Source organism: Hippopotamus amphibius, chromosome 8 (genome assembly GCF_030028045.1).
Source record: "Hippopotamus amphibius kiboko isolate mHipAmp2 chromosome 8, mHipAmp2.hap2, whole genome shotgun sequence".
In the NCBI taxonomy this organism is placed as follows: domain Eukaryota; kingdom Metazoa; phylum Chordata; class Mammalia; order Artiodactyla; family Hippopotamidae; genus Hippopotamus; species Hippopotamus amphibius.
In genome coordinates this window covers 27812712-27839865 of record NC_080193.1, presented here as the reverse complement: position 1 = coordinate 27839865, position 27154 = coordinate 27812712, and the positions used below count along the sequence as shown (strand labels likewise).

The 27154-nt window shown below is 48.5% G+C and overlaps 1 protein-coding gene across 1 annotated transcript; it reads left to right on the top strand.

Moving 5' to 3' along the window:
• The first annotated feature begins 4827 nt into the window (after nucleotides 1-4827).
• Nucleotides 4828-26216, top strand: ANKLE2 (ankyrin repeat and LEM domain containing 2). Its single transcript, XM_057745859.1, has 13 exons — nucleotides 4828-5056; nucleotides 9899-10369; nucleotides 12695-12901; nucleotides 14017-14210; nucleotides 14290-14478; nucleotides 17217-17339; nucleotides 19174-19240; nucleotides 20506-20678; nucleotides 21346-21452; nucleotides 22252-22442; nucleotides 22721-23360; nucleotides 23836-23967; nucleotides 24275-26216. Exons 1-13 carry the CDS (start codon nucleotides 4870-4872, stop codon nucleotides 24510-24512), a joined length of 2919 nt encoding a protein of 972 aa, XP_057601842.1. The 5' UTR covers nucleotides 4828-4869; the 3' UTR covers nucleotides 24513-26216.
• Nucleotides 26217-27154: the final 938 nt, after the last annotated feature.

The window sequence follows — 27154 nt, the reverse complement described above, 5'->3', positions numbered from 1 at the left end:
TGGCTTCTTAACAATGGAATTGTTTTCCTCCCCCACCCCCCATTATCCCAGTCTTGTTTAATGGAGCATAGACTGCATTAGACAGCGGTGAGGAGGATCCAGCCATAATAGGATTCCTATTGTTAGCCAGATTCCACAGAAAATCCTGGTATTAAGATACTGGTTAGGCTGGTAAAACTGCTACGAGACCCCGAAATTCAGTGGATTAAATGAGAGAAGTCTCCCTTTCATGTAACAGCCCAAGCAGAAAAACAGGACTGATGAGGGCAGCTTCTGGTGCTGAGGACACAAACGCCTTCTAACCTCCAGTCCCATCTGTGGCATCGGGCAGCTGCTCCAGGTCCCACTTACTGTCTGCATTCCCCAAGGGGAAGGCACTTTGCACACACTTGTTCAAGGGTGCCGTTCACTATCTGTGTACACTGTCTGTTGCCTCCACTTAGTCACTGGGCCACAGGATGTGTGTTTAGCTGGACATCAGTGTGTCCAGCTCCAACTGGGAGCTTCTGCTATTAAGAGGACAGATGCTACTGGCATCTATCACAATATCTCAGTCACAATACACAGCCTCTCAAATCAGTCCCCTATGCTCCAAATTACCAGGATTTATGATGACTACAACAAAATCTCATGCCGCAGAGCAACTAAGCCTGCGAGCCACAACTACTGAGCCTGTGCTCTAGAGCCCACGAGCCACAACTACTGAAGCCTGTGTGCCTAGAGCTCAAGCTCCACAACAAGAGAAGCCACTGCAATGAGAAACCTGGGCACAACAACTAGAAAAAGCCTGCACACAGCAACAAAGACCCAACGCAGCCAAAAAAAAAAAAAAAAATCCCTCATGATGGGGGCTGACCCTGCTACCCCTTAAAGACATGTATATATATTTATATAACTTTTATATTTTTAAGTATGAAAGAAGTGGTAATAACAGCTAAGGTTTACAAAGTCTTCACCTTTCTCTGTGGCAAGCGCCTGGCACATATGAATCCTCCTCTCTGAGACAGGTGCAGTTATTATCCCATCTTACCCCTGAGAAACTGCAGCACAGGGAGGTTAAAGAATCCACCTACAGTCACCCAGCAGGCAGGGGGGTCTGCCCAGGGCCTGGCGCCCACCCCTGCACAATGCCATCGATTCATAGAAAGGCCAAGTCTGGGGAGTGGCTGGGGGCAGAGACCTCTTCTCAGGCACTCAGAAATTAAAAACAACAAATGGTGGGACCTAATGAAACTTCAAAGCTTCTGCACAGCAAAAGAAACTATAAGCAAGATGAAAAGACAACCCTCAGACTAGGAAAAAATATTTGCAAACCAATCAACAGACAAAGGATTAATCTCCAAAATATATAAACAGTTCATCCAGCTCAATATCAAAAAAACAACTCAATCAAAAAATGGGCAGAAGACCTAAATAGGCATTTCTCCAAAGAAGACATACGGATGGCCTAAAAGGTACATGAAAAGCTGCTCAACATCACTAATTATTAGAGAAATGCAAATCAAAACTACAATGAGGTATCACCTTACACCGGTTAGAATGGGCATCATCAGAAAATCTACAAACAGTAAATGCTGGAGAGGGTGTAGAGAAAAGGGAATGCTCTTGCACTGCTGGTGGGAATGTAAATTGATAGAGCCACTATGGAGAACAGTATGGAGGTTCCCTGCAAAACTAAAAATAGAGTTACCATATGACCCAGCAATCCCACTGCTGGGCATATACCCAGAGAACACCATAATTCAAAAAGACACCTGCACTGCAGTGTTCATTGCAGCACTATTTACAATAGCCAGGACATGGAAGCAACCTAAATGTCCATTAACAGATGAATGGATAAAAAAGATGTGGTACATACATACAATGGAATATTACTCAGCTGTAAGAAGCAATGAAACTGGGACATTTGTAGAGACATGGATGGACCTAGAGACTGTCATACAGAGTGAAGTGAATTAGAAAGAGAAAAACAAATATCGTATATTAACACATATATGTGGAATATAGAGAAATGGTACAAATCAACCAGTTTGCAAGGCAGAAATAGAGACACAGATGTAGAAAACAAACATATGGACACCAAGTGAGGAAAGCAGGGAGGGTTGGGGGGGGAATGAATTGGCCTATATGCATCACTAATAAGAAAAAAAATACCAAATTGTACACTGTAAAAAAAATAAAATAATAAAATAATAAAAAAAAAGGTAAGATTTCAGTCTAACATGGTGTTCTTTTTTAAAAATTTTTTATACATTTATTTATTTATTGGCTGCCTTGGGTCTTCATTGCTGCGTGTGGGCTTTAGTTGCTGCAAGTAGGGGCTGCTCTTCATTGTGGTACACGGGCTCCTCCTTGTGGTGGCTTCTCTTGTTGCAGAGCACAGGCTCTAGGCAAGCTGGTTTCAGTAGTTGTGGCACATAGGCTCAATAGTTGTGGTGCACGGGCTTAGTTTCTCCATGGCATGTTCTATCTTCCTGAGGCAGGGATCGAACCTGTGTCCTGTGCATTGGCAGGCAGATTCTTAACCATTGCACCACATAGGAAGTCCCAACATGGTGCTCTTTATTCCTTTTTATTTAAAAAAATTATTTATTTAGGCTGCACTGAGTCTTAGTTGTGCCATGTGGACTTCTTAGTTGTGGCATGCAGGATCTAGTTCCCTGAACAGGGATTGAACCAGGGCCCCCTGCATTGGGAGTGCAGTCTTACCCACTGGACCACTAGGGAAGTCCCTCTTTATTCCTTTTTAAATGTAGACAAAATTTACACTAAAATAGGCAGATTTTAGGTGTATACTTTGGTGAGTATTGACAAATGTTAACCAACGTGTACCTGTATATTACTATCAATGTGAGGAAGATGCAGAGCGTCTCCTTCACAATGAAAGTCTCCTCATGTCCCTCCCAGCTCACCACCCCACTCAGAGGCAACTCGTGTTCTGATTTCTATCACCATAAGCTTTGCCTTGAGCTTGAGCCTCTTATAAATGGAATCGTATAGTACCACTTTTGTGTGGGGTTCTTTTCCTTAGTGTGGTTTTCAGATTCAGCCACCTTGTTGCTAAAAAGTAAATAAACCTCTGTAGGATTATCATATGATGATTCCAAATTTGCTTATCCATTCTTCTGGGGTTTATCCAAACACCTGGATGTTTCTTGTTTGGCTACTATGAACAAAGGGGCTATGAACATTCTGTGAACTTTCATGTTCACACCTAGGGCTGCACTGCTGAAGCACAGGGAGGCCTACATTTAACTTTACAAGAAACTGCCTCAGTTTTCAAAGTGGTTGCCTCATTTTACACTCCTACCAGCAGTGTGTGAAAATTCTAAAACTGCCCCATAGCCTCACCAAATTTGATTGTCAGTCTTTTTTTTAAATAAATTTATTTATTGGCTGCATTGGGTCTTAGTCGCTGCATACCGGCAGGGCTTTCTCTAGTTTCGGAGAGCAGGGGCTACTCTTTGCTGTGGTGCAGGAGCTCTAGGCACTCGGGCTTCAGTAGTTGTGACTAACCAGCTTAGTTGCTCTGTGGCATGTGGGATTTTTCTGGAGCAGGGCTCGAACCCCTGTCCCTGCATTGAAAGGCAGATTTTTAACCACTGCGCCACCTAGGAAGGCCTGTCAGTCCCCTAATTTTAACCATTCTGGTGGGTGTAAAGTTGTATCACTGTAGGTTTAATTTTCATTTCACACATCCTCAAATTCACGGACTCTTCTGTTGTGCTCAATTAACGTAGCACGTCCAATCAATTTTTTTAACCAAGGATGTCAAATTTATTTCTTCAGGTTTTTTTCTGTTTAAAAAGTTAATGTATAAATTACACAGGGAAATTCACCCTTTTTACTGTACATGCCCGAGAGCTTTGACAAGCATGTATTTGTGTGACACCACCACAATTAGGACAAAAGTTTCCACAAGTCCCTGAAATTCCCTAAGCCGCTTTATAGTCACCATCCTCTCCCCCCCCACACACACACACCCTCACCGCGGCGACCACCCCGCTGCCTGTCCCTTTGCGTGAAGGTCCAGTGAATGGGGTCACACAGCATGGACCCTGACCCCTTAGGTACAGCTGTTCATCCTTTTCTGAGAAGCCTCGGCTGCCCCCAGGGCTAGGGTGGTGAGGAAGGAGCCCACTCCCCCTAAAACAGTAATCCGAGGCAGATAAGCCAGACGCAGAGACGAATCCGCCGCAGAGTTAACGCAAGCTCTGCTTGCTCCGGCTGAGAAACTCGATCTCGAGAATCCCAAGCTGTCAGACACGCTGCTGTTCGAAAGTGTGTCCGTAAGAATAAAAGGCCCAACGCTCGCCTGTAGCGTCTTGGTCGCTTTGACCCGGCGAAGCAGCTGCGTTTCCACCCAGAGCCACACAGAGCTAGTCGTGATGCGGAGCGGTTCATTTACGGTCCCGCCGCGACGGGAACCTGGGCCCGCCCTGGCTGCGGGCTGAACCCCCAGCGCAGCATCCTCCCGCACCTCACGGACTCGCCCCGAGGCCCGCCCGCCTGCCCTCCCCGGACGACCCCCTCCCCCCCGGCTCCCCGCCCCGGGCCTCCGGGACCTCCGGACCCGCCCCGCGGGGCCGTCCGCCCGCCCGAGGACCCCCGCGTGCCGGCTGCCCGCGCCATTGCCTGACAACGTCCTCACCCGCCCCGCGCCTGTAGGGGCAGCGGCCGCGGCCACGCTCCTTCTCCGGGCCGCCGGGTGCGGGCGGGAGCGCCCCCGTCTCGCGCGTGCAGACCCGGCCCCGCGCCGGCCGCCCCCGGGCGCGGTGCCGTCAGGCAGTGGCGCGGACAGCCCGGCGCGCGGGGTCCTCGGGCAGGCTGGCCTCGGCGGCGGCGGCGGCGACCCGGCGAGCCGCGGGGATGCTGTGGCCGCGGCTGGCGGCGGCCGAGTGGGCGGCGCTGGCCTGGGAGCTGCTGGGCGCCTCGGTGCTGCTGATCGCCGTGCGCTGGCTGGTGCGGCGGCTAGACAGGCGGCCGCGGGGCCTGGGCCGGAGCGGGCCCCCTGAGCCACCGCCCCGCGCGGCCGCGGGCCCAGCCCCCGATCCCGGTAAGGCCGGTTCGTCGACTCTTTCCTACCCGCCCCCTCCGGGCTTCCCTTTCCCTTCCCTTCACTCCCCTCCCGGGGCGCCCCTTACCGGGCCTGGACCCCCATCCCCCTGAATCAGGTGTTCTGGGAAAAGACCTGGAGTAAAACTTTCGAGTCCTCAGTGCACAGACGGCGGGAGAGGGTGAGGCTGGAAGCCGGGGTGCGGCGTCTGTGCGCAGTTTCGTTGGTTTGAACCCCTGATTTGACTGAGAATGTCGTGTGCGCCTAGCGTGCATCCCGGACCCGCCTTCATTCAGTTTTCTCCGCCCCCCGCCCGCAAGTCTGGTTTCTTCCTGGAGGATAAGCAAGAGCTTCTCGAGTCCCCTAAAAAGAAGATGAAATTTTATTAGCAGAAGGCACAGTTGATGATTCTTCCTTGAACTCTCAGGGCTAAAGCGGCCCTTACGGGTGACTTAGTTTTTACAGCTGAGGAAACAGGCCCCAGGAAGGTGCGGTCGGCAGAGATAACACTGGTCCGAGGCAGAAGCCAGGGGGACACTTTGGCCTGTTGACACGAGGTCCAGCTTGCCCTCCTACCTGTTGAGTTGCTGATTGTCTTACCTTCTCTCATCTCCTTAAGAAAGTTTCAGGTGGTACCTTTGGTAAATAGTGTGCTGATTTGTTACACTGTCAGCGCTGCCAGAAAACCCAGCGCAGGGCTACGCAGATGCAAGAGCTAAAGGACGCGTAAGGCCAGTAGGGTCTGGGGCTAAGAGATTAGAGTTTGGAGCGTCTTGTTCATTAAACCTTTTTTTAATTTTTAGCTTTCATCTCAGAGTCATTTTAGACTTACAAAAAATTACAGAAATAGTACAGAGCAAATAAACACATGTGAAAAGATGTTGGACATCGCCAGCGAGTGGGGAAATACAAATCAAACTCACAATGAGATGTCACTACACACCTGTGAGAATGGCTGAAATAAAAAATACCCACGGTGTTTGGTAATGCTGGTGGAAATGCTGAGAAACTGGGTCTCATTTACTGCTGGTAGAAATTTTAAAGGTGCAGCCATTCTGAAGTCAGACTGCCAGTTTCTCAAATAGTTGAACCTGTACTGCGCTGCTGGGTGTTTATCCTAGAGGGACAAAAACTTATTTTCACACAAAAACCCACATGCAGATGTTTATAACTTTATATGTAATTGCCAAAAACTGGAAACAGCCCAGATGTGTCTGGAGGGGTGAATGGTAAAACTGACACCTTCATGCTGTGGAGTGCCACCCAGCAGTGAGGCAGAACTATTGTCCACCAGAACTCGGATGGCTCTCAACGGCGTCACGCTGAGTGAAGAGAGCCAACCTCAAAAGGTCTGTAGTGTATAATCCATTTATATAACGTTATTGAAATGAAAGTGTAATGACAGTGGTTGCCAAGGGTAGGGAACAGTGGAGGTTGGATGTGACAGTAAGTGTCAGCAGGAGGGAGATCTTTGTGGAGATGATGGAACCATTCAGGATCTAATCATATCCATGTGAAGCCATATGTGTAATAAGCGATCATGGAATTACGTACGAAGACGCATAAGAGGGGAATGACTGCAGGACCTTGTGAGGCTGCGGTCCAGTTCGCTGTGCCTGGCCAGGGTCAGCTGCCTGGTTTGGATGACGCACTGCAGTGTGTAAGGTGTCTCATTGAGGCAAGCCGCGTGATGGGTCCACAGGACCTCTCTGTACTAATTTCAACTTCTTGTGTTTATGATTATTTCAAAATTGAGACTTAAAGAAATCCTGTATACATCCACTTAGATTCCTCCATGTTAGTGTCTTACATGACACTACGAGTAGCAAGGCCAGGAAGTATTATCCAATGCGCAGAAACAGCTCAGTTTCTTATACCTGTATCTTTATGTCCTCAGTCTGTCTATCAGTCAGTGGATGGAGGTCTTTTTTTTTTCTTTAATTTTCTTTATTTATTTTTATTTATTGGCTGCATTGGGTCTTCATTGCTGCGCGCAGGCTTTCTCTAGTTGCGGCGAGTGGGGGCTACTCTTCATTGCACTGCACAGGCTTCTTATTACAGTGGCTTCTCTTGTTGCCGAGCACAGGCTCTAGGTGCACGGGCTTCAGTAGCTGCGGAACAGTAGTTGTGGCTCAAGGGCTCTAGAGTGAAGGCTCAGTAGTTGTAGCACTTGGGCTCAATAGTTGTGGCTCGTGGGCCCTAGAGCACAGGCTCAGTAGTGGTGCATGGGCTTAGTTGCTGCAGCATGTGGGATCTTCCCAGACAGGGCTTGAACCCGTGTCTCCTGCCTTGGCAGGCAGGTTCTTAACCACTGCGCCACCTGGGAAGTCCCTCACCTGTCTTTTAATCTTTGGTGTTCCTCAGATCCCATTTTCAGCTCGCTGTCCTTTTGTGTGTTCCTCGCTGTCCCTGGGTTATGACCACCATCTTATGACTCCTACATCTGTTTCTCTCACTATGAACTTCTTATTTTCTGAATCTCAGACTTGAAAATCAGAATGCCCACTTGATGTGCAGGGGGTGTTTCTAATACTCAACGCCTAAATCCCCATTTGTCCTGTCTTTCCTCTTCTCTGCCTCGGGTAGAATCGCTTTCTAGGCATCTAGGCTGGAAACCTAGGTGTTATCCTAGGCCGACTACAATCCCCCAGACCGCCCCCCACCCCCCACCTCTGCAGCATCTAATCTGTGGTCAGGACGTCCTGTTTCTCTAGTCTGAGCCCTCATCTCCAGCCCCACTACCTGCAGCAGTGGCCTGTGCCTTGTCATTTCTTACCTTCTCCCCAGTTCTGGCTGACCATGCTTAAACCTCTACCCCATAGATTTAACTGCTCCTTCTCTAAATATATTGATTAACACTCCAGCTCCAGTGCACATCCGCTTGCTTGGTGGCTGTATAACTTGAACAAGTTACTTAGCTTCTCTGATATAGGGTCTCCATCTGTAAAGCAGGGGTGAGCAATGGCGATAAACCTCCATGCGGAGTTATTGTGAATGTTAAATAATGTAGTGCAGGCAGAACCAGGCACGTGGGAATCCCCCCAGACGTTAAACATTAGCTCTTTGTTATCAGTATTAGCAGAATGACTGCCCGAGCTCTCACTGTGGCTGCTCTGTTTAAATCTTTGCATCGTTTCTCATCACTTACGGAATAAAGTACAAATGCATCTGTAGGGTCGGTCTCTGGGGTTGCAGTTTGGATGGGTAATGTCCAGGGGCTTTCCTTGGGGTTCGTTCCTCGTTACACTGCAGCTGGCAGCAGAGGGGTGCGCCTGTCTCCCCAGCGCCCTCACCTCCCTAGAGTGTTGGTGTGATCAGACCACATCGTAGCACTGGGCTCTAAGATTCTTATCCTGGTGAACCAGAAACTGCCTGTCTTAATCTTGTTTAGATTGTTATAAATTCGGAAACAAAAACCGAATGAAAGTTCTCATAGGAAGTTCATAGACTCCAAAGAATATGGGGAAATAGTGGATTGAAATGAAACTTTGAAGCCAGCTTTTTTTTTTTTTTGGCCTCACCGCGTGGCTTGCTGCATCTTAGTTCCCTGACCAGGGATTGAACCCCCTGCCATGCAAGCATGGAGTCCTAACCACGGGACTGCCAGGGAATTCCCTGAAGCCAGCTTTTTTGCCACTTTTTAAAAACTGAAGTATAATTGATTTACAATATATTAGTTTCAGGTGACTCAGTATTTTTACAGGTTGTACTCCATTAAAAATTATTATAAGATGATGGCTATAATTCCCTTTGAGGTACAAATCTATCCTGTTCCTTATTTAGTTTATACATAGTGGTTTGCATCTCCTAATCCCATACCCCAGTCTTCTCTCCCCACTGGTAACCGCTAGTTCTCTGTATCTGTGAGTCTTGTTTCTCTTTTGTTGTATTCACTAGTTTGTTTTATTTTTTAGATTCCACATATACGTGATACACAAATACACACAGTATTTGTCTTTCTCTGTCTGACTTATTTCACTAAGCATAGTACCCTCCAGGTCCATCTGTGCTGTTGCAAATGGCAAATTTTCATTCTTTTTTATAGCTGAGTAGTCCATTGTGTATACACACCACATCTTTATCCATTGAACTGTTGATGGACACTTAGGTTGCTTCCATATCTTGGCTGTTGTAAACAACGCTGTGAACATTGCAGTGCACATATCTTTTCAAATTAGTGTTTTGGTTTTCTTTGGTTGTATATATAGATATCCAAGAGAGGAATTGCTGGGTCATGTGGTAATTCTATTTTTAGTTTTTTGAGGAACCTCCATACTGTTTTCCTTAGTGGCTTCACCAATTTACATTCCCACCAACAGGGTAGGAGGGGTCCCTTTCCTCTGTATCCTCTCCAGCATTTATTATTTGTAGACTTTTTGATGATAGTCATTCTAACCAGTGTGAGGTGATATCTCGTGGTTTTGGCTTGAATTTCTCTAATAATTAGTTATGTTGAGCACCTTTTCATGTGCCTGTTGGCCATCTGTATGTCATCTTTGGCCATCTGTTCACGTCTTCACCTCCTTGGTTAAGTTTATTTCTAGGCACTTTATTGTTTTTGATGTGATTTTAAATGGGATTTATTTTTATTTTTATTTTTTTAAGCTCTTTATTGGAATATAATTGCTTTACACTCTTGTACCAGCTTTTGAGGTACACCAAAGTGAATCAGCTGTTAAATGGGATTTATTTTTTAGTTTCTCTTTCTGGTAGTTCATTATTGGTGTATAAAAAAGTAACAGGTTTCTGTATATTAATCTTGTATCCTACAACTTTGGTGAATTCGTTTAAGAGAAGATGTACTTATAGCCATCAGATTGATTTTTGTTGTCTTGGGCCTAGGTGAAATGACAATGGATACCATCTTGGCTCGACTAAAACTCCTGAATCCAGATGATCTTAGAGAAGAAATTGTCAAAGCTGGATTGAAATGTGGACCCATTACATCAACTACAAGGTTCATTTTTGAGAAGAAATTGGCTCAGGCTTTATTAGAGCACGGTACATTGCCCTCACACCCTCCCAACCATGCCACTGCAGGGGCTCCAGCCCTGGGCAAGGACACACAGAGAATTGTGAAGTCTGCGGTAGGGAGCCCAGCTGAGCAGGGCAGCTTTTCTGAAGACAGAGATTTTGGTTATAATGTGGGCTTGAATCCTCCGGAGGAAGATGCCGTGACATCTGACACCTGCCCAGTGCCCTTCAGTGCCTCGGCCGGGGTGGGCAGCCACAGAGCTGTGCTGCGGGCCTCTGCAGAACCACCTCTCTATTACGGGGTGTGCCCGGCATACGAGGACGCCCCTGCGAGAAATGGTAATGTGACCCGCGCTTTGTCTCTTACACAGGTGGTGCGTGGACAGCAGGGGGAGAGGGATTTTGAAAATCACAAACTACAGAGGAGCAGAAAGAAGACTTTAATCACTACAATCTCATCATTCCACGTTAACCATTGCTAGCATTTTTATATAGAACACTCCTGAATTTTTTGTAAATCATTATAGAAATTTTTAGAAATTAAGAAAATTGGATTCTGTGGAGATATGTCACTTACAGATATTTATGGGCTGGCTCCAGTTTTTGATCCATCATCTCCCTCTTTTTTTTTTTAATTCACTATAACCTGACCACATTTTATATTAATGAATGCAGATGGCCAGTGAAGGTATAAATAATTTTCAACATTAAAGAATTGTAATTTTAAGCAAGACTAAAATAGATAGCATTGGAAAGAAGTAATGAAAGCTTGATGTTGATCCAAATGCAGTTGCTTTTTGTAAAACAAAGTGTATATGATGTATACATTATATATATACTCTATACAGTAAAAGTGAAATTTCTTCATCCCTACCCAAATCTTACTCTGTAGAAGTAACCAGTTAATAACTGCTTTTGTGTATTATTCCTGACCCTACTTCCTATGTTTTATTTACATACATAAATTTATATTATTTTAAAAATATATTTTAGTTTAAATTTAACATAAATATATATATGTATGTGTGTACATTGTTTTTATTTTTATAAAATTGGTAAGTATAAGTATCAGGTCAAAAGGTATTCATTTTTAAAGCTTTGAAAGCTACTGCCTCCAAAGGTGTTACCATTCCCTGTGGATGAGAGAGTGACTTTTCTAGTATCCACTGTACTGTATGGAATGTACATTTTTAGTTATCTAAAAAGGGAAAATGGGTATATCTTTTTTCTGTTCCATCAATCATGCTGCATGTTATTAAACTTCCCTTTTTGTCTTTCAACTAGGGGGAAACCTCTGTCTTGTTTTAGGTCTATTACCTTTTTTTTTCTTTTTTTTCTTTTTCCTGTGTATTTCATCCCTGTGACTCATTTATTTTGTAAGTGGACGTTTGTGCCTCTTAATTTCCCTCACCTTTCCGTTAATCACCCCCCTGCCCCAACTTTTGGCAAACACTTGTTTGTCTCTATATCTGTGACTCAGTTTGTGTTTTATTTGTTCCTTGGTTTTGTTTTTTAGATTCCACATAAGTGAAATCATATGGTATTTATCTTTCTCTAACTTATTTCACATAGCATAATACCCCCCAGGTCCATCCATATTGCTGCAGATGGCAAGATTTCATTCTTTTTTACAGCTAAGTAGTATTCCTCTCTCTCTGTGTGTGTGTGTGTGTGTGTGTGTGTGTACATATTATATACATACCACATTTTCCTTATCCATTCATCCATTGATGGGCACTTAGGTTGCTTCCATATCTTGGCTATTGTAAATAATACTGCTATGAACATTGGGGCACATGTATCTTTTTGAATTAGCATTTTTGTTTTCTTTGGGTAAATAACCCAGAAGCGGAATTGCTGGATTATATGGTGGTTCTGTGTTTAGCTTTCTGTGGAACTTCCATGCTGTTCTCCACAGCTGCCGTACCAGTTTACGTTCCCACCAACAGTGCACGAGGGTTCCCTGTTCTCTACATCCTCGTCAACACCTGTTTTTTGTTGTCAGTTAACCTTGTTTGTGTGGTTACAGTCTGTTCGTATTTATCTGATGAATCACTTGTTCATTTTTATTGGCTAGTCGACATTATCATTGTTCCATCGTATCAGTTAAAAATTTATTCTGCCCAATTGTCCTTTGTGTTTTATTCATGAGTCTCACCTAGAACTTGATTATATTTCCCCTGCAGAGCTTTAGTATTTTTGTACTGATGCAACTGGAGCTTTCTTTTTCTTTATGTATCCTGGGCTTCTTGGCATGCTTAGAAAGGCATTCCCCACCCCAAACTGTTTAAAATTCTCTTAGATTCTTTGCTAATATAGACATAGTTTTTTTTAACTTACTTTAAAAATTATTTTTATTTAGATCATTGGTCCATACATTTTATTTTTTAGTATGGAATAGTATCCTCGGATATAAAAATAACAGGTATAGATACAAAATATGTATCATTTATATTCACGCACATATATATGATCAAGCTTATTGTGTTCTTTTCGCTAAGGCTGCTTTTCTTGAAGATTAAAAATATGACCTAATAATGAGAGAAAAATCAGATCACTGGGTAACAGTCGTTAATCACCACACCCAGGGCTTCAGGTGTGAATGAAGTGACAGCGGGTGCAGTTACTCATCTCTGCTTTTCCTTCGCTGCTTTTCCTATACAGAAAGGATTCACGTTTACGAAGACAAAAAGGAAGCCTTGCAAGCTGTCAAAATGATCAAAGGGTCCCGATTTAAAGCTTTTACGAGCAGAGAAGATGCTGAGAAATTTGCTAGAGGGATTTGTGATTATTTCCCTTCTCCAAGCAAAACCTCTTCACCACTTTCTCCTGTGAAAACAGTGCCACTCTTTAGCAATGGTGGGTTAAAAGGTAAGTTACATAGCAGTGCATGCCTGGCATCGCTGTCAGATTTATTCCAGGGTATTTTGTGCCCTCTTTGCTGGTAACCAGCTTTCTCCACCATTGGGAGAAGTCCAGTTTGCTGGGAGTAGAGAGCTGAGGTCCAGGCCACAGAGCCGCTGGAGGAGGGCTGGTCGGTCGGCTGGTCTGGGAAGTGGTGATGGGGGCGAGTGGGCCAGGCAGCTGCTGAGGGGGCCGAAGCTGAGGGGGCCGTGGGAGAAAGCAAAAGGGCCTCCATCGCCTTCTGTTCTGTCCCCTTTGTCGCACCCTCACTCCCTGCAGACTGTTGGGTTCAGGGCCTTTTTAGGTGTGGAGAACTGTTTTCTTCCCCCCGAAGCTACACCTCCTTCTAGGACCGTGGCACCTGCTTGGCCGCAGACAGTTCTGCAGTCGTCGAGCTTGCCTGTGGAAGCCGTCGAGCTTGCATGCGGGAGCCGTCCAGCAGAAACCTGGCCACCGCTGCTCCCAGCTCAGGGCCAGGGTCTTGTGAGGGACCTTTGCCGTCAGCATTGTACAAAACCCCAGCAGCCTGGCCTTGTCTGGTCCCCTCTGTGAGCTCACAGCTGCTCTGCTTCCCAGTGGCTGGGGTTCCCAAGGACGTGCCTCTCCTTGCAGACAGCTGGCTTTGGATTGAGGGTCCTGTGTGCCTCCTCCCCTGTCCCCTCACAGAGGCGCTTCCTCCATGGAAGCCAGAATGATTTCAAACACTTACAGCTTTTCCCCTTCACATTTGGTGACAGTTCCTCAAGATGGCTTTCCTACCTCCGCAGTTGTTGTGACTCAGCCAGTAGAAATCCCTCTTGGCTCCCTGCCTTCTTGGGGAGGCTCCTGGCTCGTGGAAGGTCCCATGCGAGTGTGGATGGAGTCCTGGCCGCCTGCCCTCCTCCTGCCTCCCCTGCTGAGCTGCATGCCTCCACGGAGCCTTTCCCTCCCTGCTGTCTACTCTGAATCATCCTCCTCTCTTACCTTTCACTCCCAAGAAGGTTGTCAGCCTCTGTGGGAAAGATTTTTCTCTCCCTCAGTGAAGCGCATAGTGGATGATGAGAAAATGTGAAATTAAATATTCTTACATTCTGTCTCAACAGATGGGTTGTACTTGTCTGAGTCAGAAACAGCAAGCAAAGAGCACGCGAACAGTTATAAAAATCCCCGCACACAAGATCTCACTGCCAAACTTCGGAAAGCTGTGGAGAAGGGAGAGGAAGACACCTTTTCTGAGCTTATCTGGAGTAATCCCCGGTATCTGATTGGTTCGGGGGACAACCCGACTATCGTACAGGTAAGCCTACTTCCAGCATCGTTGGCATCAAGACTCCAGTGGACGGAAGCAAAGCTCAGAGTCTGTGGTTTTGTTTCAGGAGGGATGTCGGTACAATGTGCTGCACGTTGCTGCCAAGGAGAACCAGGCTGCCCTGTGCCAGCTGACCCTGGAGACGCTGGAGAACCCTGCGTTCATGCGGCTCATGTACCCGGACGACGAGCCACGCATGCTGGAGAAGCGCATCTGCTATGTGCTGGACCTGTACCTCAACACCCCCGACAGAGTGGTGCGCCTCATCCTGGCTTGGGCGGGAGCAGTGCTGGGTGTTTATCACCGCATCCCTGCGCTGTGTCGGCTCAGAGGAGACGTGCGTTCGTTGTGGTCAGAGAGCTTCGGAAGATGTGGTTGGAACCAGACCCGCTCGCACATGGGAAGTGCACCCCACGACTGGTGCACCTGGGTCCCGCTGGGGTGCAGCTGCCCCCAGGATGCATCCCTCCTGGCCTTTGTTCAGAGAGTCCCGAGATGATAGGAGGAGGAGCGAATGCCACAAGCTAAGGGGGAGGAAGTAGGAAGGTTTCAGTGACTTGTACTCTAGCGTCCACATATGTCTATTTTTCCCATCTGACATCACGTTAGGAATATTTCCTGTGGGGTTAAAATATTCAACGAGGTGATTTTTAATGGTGCATAAGGCTTAAGTAAGGATTCTTGAAACAGAAGAATTTCGCGTGTTTATATAAGGGAAAACCCAGTGATGGTTGAAAGCCAAGGATTGTAAATTCTGAGCGAAACCTAGGAGTTTAAGTTGTGGTTGTCAGGAGAGGGAATAAAAAAAGCATATTGGATTATTTTGTAACACATATTGAATACGATACATTGAACTGCAGAATTGGAAGCAAGAATAACTTTTCAATTAATGAGAGGAAAGGGGGAATGGGGGTAAATTTGACCATGCTAGCAAAATTAAAGAAGGGCATAAAAGAGGAAACAGCAGTTACATAAAAGCAATAATAAGTGCTAAATAGGTCAGAAGGAACAAAATCAAAGTGTATCTGACTAAGTGTGAACAAAATAAGGATATGTGACAGTACAGTCGGGAAGTATAACTTCTAGATGTGATATGGAACCGTGTGTCCTACCGGTAATATGGGAATCACAGTCTTCTCTCTCTCTCTCTTTTTTTTTTTTAGCTAATCGTGGTAATCACTTTTTTTTAAAAGTAATTTTTTTTGGCTGTGTTGGGTCTTTGTTGCTGCGCGCAGCCTTTCTCTAGTTGCTGCGAGCAGGGGCTACTCTTCGTTGCGGTGCACGGGCTTCTTATTGCAGTGGATTCTCTTGTTGTGGAGCATGGGCTCTAGGTGCGTGGGCTTCAGTAGCTGCAGCACACAGGCTCAGTAGTTGCGGCTCATGGGCTCTAGAGCGCAGGCTCAGTAGCTGTGGCGCACGTGCTTAGTTGCTCTGTGACATGTGGGATCTTCCTGGACCACAAATTGAACCCGTGTCCCCTGCATTGGCAGGCGGATTCTTAACCACTGCGCCACTAGGGAAGCCCCAATCTTCTCTTAATGCCTGTGCAGTGCTCATTGAAAATACGCATGTGTGGATCCACAAAGACCACTGAATAAACTCTTGAAATTAGAGTTACAGGTCACATTCCCCGACCATAAGGCACTAAGAATAGGAATCGCTTAAAGTGTTGACCTCAAATGCCTGAGGGCTCACCAGAGGGTGTGGTGTGGAGGTGAAGCTGGTTCCGCCAGCAGTGGCTGGCTGCATAGGAGTGGAAGTTGGTGGTGGGAGTGAGGGGAGAGGCTGGGGTCATGCTGATGGCACTTGGAGTAGGTTAGGGAATGACATTACCTGCGTGAGGGAAAGGGGTGGCCAGAGGGAGGGGAGTGTGGAGGGCATGTTGCGGTCTGATGCCCTGAAAGCAAAATAGACACAGCTGCCCATATGTGCAGCGGCCCCGGCCCCACGGGCCTTGTGGGGAGCTGAACTGATGCTGGAGCCTGGACCAGGATGGGCCTGATTGGAGCCCAGCTCTGCTCTGCTCAGCTCTTGCTGTGTCATCTGCAGCTGTAGAGGGCTGGTGGGGTGGGGGGTGTCGCAGAGCCTGGGTGGCCTGCGGAGCCCCTGTCGTTTACTTGTGGGGCAGCAAGTGGCAGTGTCAGCAGGACGTGGAGGTGGTGAGATGCCCCGGGTGGTGTGGAGCAGGGGTCAGAGCTGGCCGGAGGTTGTTTGCTCGCCCAAGGCCCCAGGGTCACCTAGTGGAGGGGGACTGGAGCTGGGAGCGCGGGCGCAGGCAGCAGAGCCCTTGGGCCTCCAGGGAGCTGGGGGAGAAGCTCCAGGGACGAAGCATGGCATCTGGAGGGAGGGACTAGGGGGCTGGAACGTGCTGCGGTCGCAGGTGGACTTGAGCGGGTTCTGTGTCAGACATGCTGCCTCTGAGCCTGCGGCCGTCCAAGTGAAGGTGCCGGAGGCGGTGGCTCCATCGCTTGGGGAGCCGGGGAGGTGTTTCAGTGCTGACCAAGGGCAGGTCAGCATTGAAATACCTCATGAAGTCAGGAGGGGAGAGGTTGGTTTGCTGTAACATTAGCCACTAGAGAGAGTTCTGAGTACAGACCAAGTCATGGTCTTGGCTTCATTCTGGATGTTGTCTTCATCTGTTTATTTTACTTTTTGAGCATTGATTTTAAGATGTTGCACTGGGCCCTGAATTGTTAAAGCTGCGGTTTGCTGAGTAGGTGTTAAAGCCCAGCTCTGTTGTAAGCTCCCCACAAGCACTTAGACATGCGGGAATTGGGCACCGTGCTGGGTCACGCCCAGGCATTAAAGTGGGTGTGTGCTAGCATGCCAGTTACTTCTCAGTTATAAAAACACTGTCTTTTTATAGTCTTTTATTTTTGAGGGTTTTTGTTTGATTGTTTGTTTTACTAAATACCTATTTTTACCTTAAAGCAACCTTATGAAACAGAAAAGTATGTGTAAGAAGTAAGTGTTCTTCCTTTGCATCTTTCTCAGGGCTACGACACACCGTTGCATTTTGCTTGTAAGTTTGGAAATGCAGATGTGGTCAATGTGCTTTCTTCACACCCTTTGATTGTAAAAAACCCAAGGAATAAATATGATAAAACGCCTGAAGATGTAAGTACCTATTAAAATGCCATTACTACGTAGTATTAGAAATGAAAATCTGTAAAGTTACGGTCTGCGGTCACAGCAGCTGTGGAGACACAAGTCACTCTGAGTGGGTGTGTTTGCCTCATGGTGCATCCTAGAACTCTCATTGTCAAGTAAGATGTGCTCTGTGAGGAAGAGGTACTCTGGCCACTGTAAAGCCAGGAGGGAGTGAACTGCCCCAGTTTGCTGATTTTATTTTCCTGAAACTGGTGGTCAGGTTGTTCTCAACAGCTCACTTTTTGTCAAGTACCCTCTGTGCGTGCTTCACCTGACCAGGGTCAGAGAGAGCAGAGGAGGTGGTGCTTGTGCTGCTGATGGTGGTGGTGGTGGTGATGAATGCTGGAGATGGTGGTGATGCTGATGGTGGTGGTGATGGATGCTGGAGATGGTGAGGATGCTGTTGGTGGTGGTGGAGGATGCTGGAGATGGTGAGGATGCTGATGGTGGTGATGATGGATGCTGGAGATGGTGGTGATGCTGATGGGGTGGTGATGGATGATGAAGATGGTGAGCATGTAGATGGTGAGGATGGTGGTGATTGGTGATGGATGCTGGAGACGGTATCGGTGGTGATAATATGATGGTGAGGATGCTGCGGCTGAAAGTAGCTCGTGTGTGTTGAGCTCAGTGTACACCAGGTGCTGTCCTGAGCCCTTCCCAGGTATTCTCACCTGGCCCATACAAGCCTTAGGAAGCAGGCCTTGTCATGATCTATGTCGGCAGTTGAGCAAAATGTGCCTTAGAGAGGGTAGAGGTCCCTCTGTGCGGTGAGGTGGAGAGGGGAGTGGGCCTGAAAAGAACTGAAAGATGGGTGAAGTTGTACCAGGCACTGGAGCTGTTAGCTGGCCTGGACCTGCCGGCCCTTTGTAAGTAGAATCTGTAAGGTCCTGTTCTGGCAGTGATGCCTTCTCTGTGGTTGCTGTGAGTATGTAAGTTGTGCCCACTGGAGTAGAAAGCTTAGAAGACACGTAAAAAGAATAAAATTTACCAGACAATTCTGCAACTCAGAAATTACCATTATTTTGCGTAAATCTGACTGAACTTTTTGTGTGCATGTGTATGTGTATTTTCTCAATATAAAGTGCTATTCGGTAACATTTTTAAAGTGTTGGACATCTCTCACAATCAGTTACAGAATTTAATGGAAAATACGTGCACTACTTGAAGGGTCCACTGTCCAGTTGTAGTTTGTTTCTCTTACAGGCTGGCAGGAGATGGTAATTTTGCGGTTCCTTCCTTCTTATTTTAAGGTTATTGGGTTTTTTTATTATTTGCAGCTAAAATGTTCACAATTCTCTAATGGCCAAGAACATTGATTCCTGTAGCTGCAAAGATAAAACATTTGTGTTCCCTGTTAGATGCGAGCTGTATTTCAACCTGCCCAAACCATAGCAAACAGGCTCCGGGCAGTGAGGTGCATAGACCGGAGCTATGGTCGTTTCTGTGTCTCTGCTCTGAGTTGATGCTGCACCTTAAGATTTCCTTTTCTTGCAGAAAATTAGGAAATGTAGAGCAGCATGAAGAAAGAAGGTAAAATTCACCTGTCATCTCAGAGTTTGTTCTTCTTGTCCTGGCCCCTTGGAGCTTTTATAAAACATTCTAGGAGGAAGATTACAGTGTTCAACACATGTTTTTTATTGTGGGCTTTATGAAATACTCAGCATTAGGGTACTATCCTTGTCTCATTGACTTTAAAACTTGGCTTTTTTATAAAATCATTTTAGTGATAAGATGTGATAATGATAAGATGTGATAAATTAGATTTAGGGTGTTCACTTACTCTGTTTTTTTAAAATAGGTCATTTGTGAAAGAAGCAAAAATAAATCCATGGAACTGAAGGAGCAGATTAGAGACTATTTAAAGGGTAAGGTGAGGAGTGGGTGTCCAAGGTGAGGCCCACGGAGGGGAAGGTCCTGGGCGGCGTTCAGGTCGGGCCTCGCGTGTGGGAGTGAAGTGGGGGCTGCAGGGTCCCTCAGAGTTGCCCTGTGCTCCACCTCCCTTTGCTGGGAGGCCAGACTGTCTGTAATTTGACTGCTGTTCACGGCCTCGCCCCTCGACCTCTGCGGCCCCTCTTCCTCGGACACAGCCTGCGGGCGTCCAGGAGGTGGAAGGGGCCTCAGTCAGTCGGTTGGTGGCTCCAGGTCACTTGCCACCCTCTGCCCAGGCCGCCCTGTTCCCGCTCCTGTGGCCTCACTGGCCTGGATCGCAGCGCTCCAGGCCGAGGGCTTTTCAGACCGTGGCCTGCAGGGCAGAGCTTCCCATTCGGCTTTCCAGGCCTCGCGCCTCAGGCTCGGCGTCCCTGGCTCGCAGGCTTCAGGGGCGCAAGGGCGGCCGGAGGCGGAAGGCCTTTGCCACCTCTTCCTCTGTGTTGTTTGCGGAGAGTTTTAGAAGTTGGTCCTGCTTGCTGGATGACCTTGCCGTGGACACTTGAGGCTCTTCGGCCTCCTCTGTTTGCCCATCCTCACTTCTCTCTCGGTTTCCATTCCTACCCAAGGCCCTTCGATCTCTGTTTAGTGCAGGGCTTGGCCAGGGCTGCTGTGGTGAAGGTTTATTGGCGCCCCGTGGCCACCGCGATCGCTCACCTGGTGTCTCTGGCGCTATTCTGCCTCACCACCCTGTGGCCTCACTGCCTTTCTTCTTTCCAGGTTTTGTACCAAAGTGTGTGATTCCAGGTCTGTTTGGAGGTGTGAGTTCAGTGATGCAAAACTGTAACGCAAAACAGACCAGGGAGCTGGGGAGGGAGGGAGGTGAAGATGCATCATCTCTGTGGTGTTCCTCCAGCTCTGCTTCTGCTTCTCTGGCTCACAGGTCCCGCCTCGTGGGGACCTGGCATGAGCAGGTGTTTGCTGCTCCCCTTCCTTCTTTTCCTTCTGTTTACTTCCCTGCACAGGAAGCATGTGTGGCTCACTGAGTGCAGGAGTCTGGCACAGACTGGCCTCTTGCCCGGGTCCTTTGGCTCCAGAGCTTTTGCGGCCTTTTTATTCACTGTTAGCATCATTGACGCGCGTGCAGAGCCCGTGGGGTAGAGACCGTGCTGTTTCTCAGGCTGGTTCCCAGGTGCCTGACGTCCACTGAGGTGCCGGGGCTGTCCAAGCAGGTGGTCCAGCCCCAGTGTGTTTCCTCTCCCAGGTCACTACTACGTGCCTCTCCTGAGGGCAGAGGACACGTCTTCTCCCTTGATCGGGGAGCTGTGGTCTTCAGACCAGACGGGTGAGGTCTCTCACGTCGGCCATGGTGGAGGCGGCCCCAGAGACCCCGTTCTGACCCTGCGAGCCTTCGTGGGGCCCCTGAGTCCGTCCAAGGTGAGCGTCTGTGAAAGCTTCTGGAACAGCTCCTGGCCGTCCCACCAGAAGTGCTGGGTTGTTCAAACCTTTTGCTCTATGCTTGGTCCTGGAGACCAGGTCTCATGAAACCCCAGTGCGTTGTCAGCAGGTGCATGATGAGCTGTGCTTCTGAGAAGTGAGGTTTACTTGGGCTAACCCTCCCCCCACCAGCATCACCTGGCTCCATTTGTGCCCATGACCTCTTGCACAGCGCCTTGCCCAGGTGGCTCGGCTGTCCATTCCAGTGTCCTGGGGTTTGTCCTGTCACTAGAAAACTTCTATTTACAAACTCTGAAGTTCACCTTCCAGGGTGAGGTGCTTCATACACTGACCTGTATGTAACCTTTTCTCTTGGTAAAAGAATGTTGTGAATAGTCACCTGAAACTATAAAAATATTAGAATTAGGTTTAGCTGCATGAAACATTTATTTTCCTCTCATGTGATGGGAAGGTGACTCGGGGCCTCCTGGTGCAGCTCTGACTCTCAGCCCATTCCAGGCTGGGTCCCTCCTGGCCTCACCAGGATGCAGCCGTGGTCCCTTAGCTGCGGGGCAGGTGGGCACGTTGCCCGCACTGTGCTGGGAGGTGGGGGAGGGCTTCCTGGTGACGTGGTGTGTAGCACAGCTCAACACGCCTTCTGTTCTAGGCAGAGGATTTTCGGCGGCTCTGGAAGACCCCACCTCGAGAGAAAGCGGGCTTCTTCCACAATGTCAGGAAGTCTGATCCAGAAAGAGGCATTGAGAGAGTGGGAAGGTACTTAACAGGGTGTGAGGTGGCAGAGAGCCAGGTGGCGGTGTCGCCTGTGTGCCGTGTGCTTGTGTGTGTCGATCGGGCTTTCAAATCAGTGCCTCCAGACAGTGTTTACTGGGAGATCTTAAAGCCTTTCCACAAAGGTCTAATTCCTTGCAAACATGCTCACTGCAGCTTGTGTGGCAAAAGCTGTTAAAACAGTCCCTCCCGGGGATGGGGTTGGGTGTCCGAGGGGTGTGATCATGTATGGGAGAAGGTGCCATACAGTGAAGGAGAAGATGAAATACAAGAGGAGGGTGTGGCCAGAAGCTGCTAGTGAAAGAGGTCCCTGAAAAGTGTTTTTTCCACAATCAAGAAGCTAGTTTACAGGGTAATCAAATAAAGCTTAATTGAATCATTTTAGAACTTTTTGAAAAATATGTGCCCAGTTTTAGGTTTACAACTTGAAAGTGAAAAGGACCACTAAATGTTTATGTCCAGCCCAAACCAGTTGCTTTATGAGAACCAAAACGGCCTCTGTTAGTGGAGTTTTACAGTTTGCCCTTTTTTTTCTCTCACGAGTGTTGGTGTGAGAGGTGCAGTTTGGTTGGGGTCTCCTTTCTCCCCCGTGACCTTGGCCTACTCCTTAACACGGTCTTACCCTGTACCATCTTGGCCCCAAATTTAGGACAAAATGAAATCGTAACCAAGGTTGCAGGTGCTGTTTTGGCAATTCTAGCATAAAACGGCCCTTTTCTGTGTAGTCAGTTCTGTGCGGTTTTCTTCTGGTCTCACAACTGGTTAATTTACTTTCTTCTTACAGGGAGCTGGCTCATGAGCTGGGGTATCCCTGGGTCGAATACTGGGACTTTCTGGGCTGTTTTGTTGATCTGTCTTCCCAGGCGGGCCTGCAAAAACTAGAAGAATATCTCACTCAGCAGGAAGTAGGCAAAAAGCCCCAACAAGACATGGGAGAGAATGCAGCCTGTTGCCAGGAGGACACCTCAGCCCTCGGTAAGAATGTGCAGTGCGTCCAGGGCTGGCAGGACAGGCAGCCTGTCCTGTGGTCACGTCCGTGGGAACCAGCCCACTTCCTTCTCGTTTTCCTGTCTGTGAAGGGGAGCAGCTGGGCCCGGAGCCTGTAGTTCTGTCTGCAGGCTCCTGCTTGCCTCTCCCAAGGTGTGCTGGAGTCTGGGGAGGAGGCTCTGAACGCGGGAGTGACCTGTCGCGGGGTCTGCGCTGTGTGGGGTGACATTCCGCAGCTCCTCATCCACGCCTTCTCTCCCTCACAGGCCAGCACAGGAAGTGCAGCAATTCCATCTCTGTGAGGGCCTTTCTGGATGAGGACGACGACATGAGCTTGGAAGAGATCAAAAACCGGCGAAACACGGCTCGAAACAACACGCAGCCCGCGGGGGCTGCTCACAGGGGCTCCGGGTGTGACGTCCTCCCCTTGGAGCAGAAGATAGGCCTCATAGAAGCCTCAGCCCCGACCAGTCCCCGCAGCAGCAGAAATGGGTTTTGCAGCCCCCTGAGTGACGGCAAGACCCTGAGTGGGAAGAGGCCAGAGGCCCCGAGTGGGGAGGAAGCCCTCCTGTCACCTGTCTCCGGCCTGACTGTTGAATTTGATAAACTGAAATTGCAGAATCTGGAAAGTAGCTTTTCTAAGACATCCAGTCCTAGTAAGAAAACCAGAGATAAGAGGATCCTGACACCCAGAGGGAGTGAGGGAGATAGTGAAGCGTTAGCACCTCTTGCTGCTGAGGAACTCGGAGATAGCCAAGGAAAGACCGAACTCGAAGTGTCAGCTGGCATTTCCAACATGTGCCTGGATCCCGACAGCCCCGCACACGAGGCCCGCCACAGCGGCAGCTCGGAGCCCTCGGGGGCCCCCGCCTCCAAGGAGCCCGTCCAGAGGCTCTTCCTTTTTGGGTACGAGTCGGGGAGCACACACACGTCAAGGGGCAGTGGGCGCGGGTGCCGTTGTGTGATTCTTGGACACTTCTTCCGCCCCTGCTTGCCTGATGGGCACTAGTCGTTTGTCTCTCGCGGCTCCTCGGGGGTCCTCCAGGACGGCGGGAGATGGCAGCCTCCTTCCTGGCCCGTACTGGTAGCCGCTGTGCTTCCCACAGTCCCTGAGCTGTGCTGTGGGATTAGTTTGTTTTGGGAAGAAAGGCCATCTTGGGGTCAGTCTCAGGTGCCCACCTTCTGCTCGGTCATCCTGGTGGTGGGAATACACAGAGCGCATCTTCCCTGGCAGGGCCGGGGTCTCCCCTCCGCTGCCCTGCCCCCATCCCCACCCCACCCCCCCATTGTGGCCCGACAGCTGGTGGTGGTGGCAGTGGCAGGTGCGGTGGCGCCAGACGTGTGTGTGATCACGATGGTTGTACTTTTTCTCCGCCTCCAGAGAAGAGCCATCAAAACTGGACCGGGATGTCCTGGCGGCCCTGGAGCGTGCAGACGTGGACCCGCGCCGGTACCCGGCCGTGCACAGGTGGAGGAGTGCCGTCCTGTGCTATTCACCCTCAGACAGACAGAGGTACGTGGGCCTGGGGGACCGTGTCACTATTTTCATGGGGAAGTTCACTTAGAACAGGGTCAGACCCGCTAGCCAAGCTGCCGGGGAGCTCCCCAGCATGTGGTGGGGGTGGCACGGTGGAAGGGGTGCTGCTGATGGGTGAGGGCTGCGGGACACAGGATGAGCTTTCAGTCTCCAGGGCTCACGGCTCTGAGGCTCGAAGCCCCTCTTCCGGGAGCCACAGTGGTTTTGAGGCTCGGGGGCGGGGGCTCAGGTCCTGTCCTGTGTCCAGCCGTCTGTGCTGACCACCTGTTCTTGCTTCCCTCAGCTGGCCCAGCCCCTCGCTGAAAGGGAAGTTGAAGTCTCAGCTGCTGGACGTCGGTGGCCCTCCTAGTGGCAGCCCCGGGAGAAGCAGCCCCGCCGGCGGCAGCCCCGCCGGCAGCAGCCCCGGGAAGCCCAGCCCCGCTTCTCACACCCCCGGCCTGGGCAGCCCTGGGCGCTATAGCCCTGTGAACGGGGGCCACCTCCGCCGCATGGCACGCCTGGCCCAGCTCGCCACCTTGTAGGGCCCGCACACTGCTGGGGCTCTTGGTCTGTTCTTCGTATTTTGTTGTTGTTGTTGTTTTTTAAAAAGAAAGGTAGTGTGTTTGTTGCTAAAATTTCACCAAAAAAAAATATTCTGATTAATTTATCAGTCCTCATTTAGAAGGTAAAAGAATTTTAGAAAATGCAGATGTTCTGTATAAAATTTGGCTTTCTGATATTTCGAGAGAAGTTGATGAAAGCAAACTCGGACACAAATTTTCTGAAAACCGTCCACGTGGTAACAGCAGGCTTGTTAGCCGCCCCAGGTGCACACATAACAGAAGAGGGCGCCAGAGAGGCCAGGGTGCCCTGCGGGCAGTAGCCCCCTAACCCCAACAGGAGCTGTGCTCACTTCAGCTCTATTCCTAAAACACAGGTGAATTTTGTGCCTCTTCCTTTTCTGGGGAGGGTCTTTGACTTTGTAGTTTGTGACTGAAAGTCCTTTCTGTTTTGCCAGTCGACCCCACTGGTTAGACATTGGCGAGGTGGGGGTCCAGGATGTGTCAGAGACTTGCAGTGACACATAATTTGAGTCACTTAAATGAGTGACTAGAAGATGAAACTAGCTTTTATATCAGAGAAACTGTAGCCATTGGGAGCCGTGCAGTCACACAGAACTCACCAGAAGTCACTGGAAGGTGTTTCCTTTTTCACCAGCACTTGGCCTTTCACAGTGCACCGTATTTAGCTGCCAGTGCAGTGGTAATAAAATAATCTGAAATTTGTTCCCTACTTTTGAAATGTACCCCGTATTTTATGATGCATTTCAGTTGGATTTGCTTTATGCAAGACCATCATGTTTTGGTACAGAAATGAAAGGCTTACTTTGAAGGACATCTCTGATCCTGGCTCCGTCCTTTAGTGTGGCCTGTCTTCCCTTCCCCTGGCTGCACCTGCTGGAGGGTCTGTGTGCCTGGAGTTTTGCATGCCGGGGCGGCTGGGGCGCTGCAGCCGAGCAGAGGGCTGTGTCTCTGCGCGTGACCAGCGAGTGCCACACCAGTGTTCTGGGGACTTTGCCAGTGTTTGATCCAAAGTGAAAACTACCAATGCGTCTGCTGACTTCAGTGCCTTTTGTAAATCACTTTTGATTCTCCTGAACTTACTTTTTGAGAATATACAGTGATAGGAAGTAGACATAAGTGAGATTTTTTCATTTGTAAAAATTCTGAATTGAAACTTATGGGGGAGAAAAAGCTTATTTCTTTCACATGATAACAAGGGACAAGTCAGGAATATAGGAACCAAGATTTAGATTTTGAAATTCAAAAGGTTGTTACACAGGGTGTCTTCGCTTGTGTAGCAGACGACCTAGATAGAAGAAAAATACATTCTGTTCTAAAAACCAAATGGCATTTTTTAAAGACATCTGAATTCTCAAAGAAATCAGAACACAGACGTATTCGTAGTGATGATCTGTCCTCTCTAAAATTTGACTATGCCGTCCTGTACATTGTTGTAAATATTCAGATGGAAATTAAAGTGGTGATTTGCCCTTATTTTGCAGACTGCTGTTCCTGTTTTCTGAACTTCAGGCCTCCTTTGACTATTTCTCATTTGTTTATATACGTTGGCCCTGGTTCCACTGAATACATTATCATGTGTCCTATGGTGATTTTATGTCTTTTTAAAACTACTTAATGAAATAAATTATTTTTAAAGCCATGTGGTAATCATTCTAAGCTTTCAGAAAGACCTCTCACCTGTGCCCAGGCAAAATGTCCTTTTTAGCAAAATTTTAAGCAGTTTTGGGTAAACAGAACATTCATGTGAGAGTGGTTTATTTGCTGTTCGGGACCCTTTTAGTTCCTAACACAGCCGTGAAAAACTTTGGCATCCATTAAACTAGCAAATATTTTAACAACTGCCTTGGGAAATGGGGAGCCTTGTTCTGTGACGTCGACAGTCAGTGTGTAACTTCTTCAGTTGGGACGAGGTGACGGGAACCCTCTGCTGTGGTGGGTGGTGGCTGAGCTGCCACGGGTGGCAGTGCAGGGGGCTCTACAAGGTTCCCTGTTCCTGGAGACAAACAGATCCTCTGGGATAGTTTTTGGATGTTTCCAGAAGCGCTCACAGCTCAGAGGGAATGGTTGTGGGGTGACTGCGTTGTTGGGTACAGTTGCCAGTCACTGGACGCATCGCTGACCCATCTGCAAGCCGGGTTTGCTCCCCAGGCTGTTGGAGGTACAAGCGTCTGTCCCACAGGGAGGGACCTCTGCTTACACGTGCCCTCGGGCTCCTTCTTCAACTGTCTCAAAAGAAAATATTTTGGAACAAACAGCAACACAGCAGGAACCACTACTGTTCCCACTGTTGTCAGTTCACGGTCCCTCCTGTTAATACGGGCCCTTGGGGTGGTTTTTCGTTCTGGGCAAACTTAGGATATCGTTCCTGATGTTTCAGAAGTTCTCAGTCATCTGTCCCACCTCAGGGCAGTTTCCAGCGTGACATCCCTGGGCCCCTGTAACTGACCCCGTCCAAATACCCTTGTCCCACGCCTGGGCTCCTTTCCTTTTTCTAAAATGCTGCTCTGCTTCTCAAAGGTCGTGTAAAGTGTGGACATGCCACTGAAAATCCAGCTCTGCAGACAGGACAGAAAGGTGGCTGTGCAAGCCAAAGTGTCCAG

What these genes read in the sequence shown, in the direction of transcription:
- ANKLE2 (XM_057745859.1), top strand. Translation starts at nt 4,870, where the DNA reads ATGCTGTGGCCGCGGCTGGCGGCGGCCGAGTGGGCGGCGCTGGCCTGG. An exon ending in ACAACCCGACTATCGTACAG is followed by an intron (nt 14,211 to 14,289) that starts GTAAGCCTACTT and finishes GTTTTGTTTCAG; the next exon opens with GAGGGATGTCGGTACAATGT. An exon ending in GGCCCCTGAGTCCGTCCAAG is followed by an intron (nt 20,679 to 21,345) that starts GTGAGCGTCTGT and finishes CTTCTGTTCTAG; the next exon opens with GCAGAGGATTTTCGGCGGCT.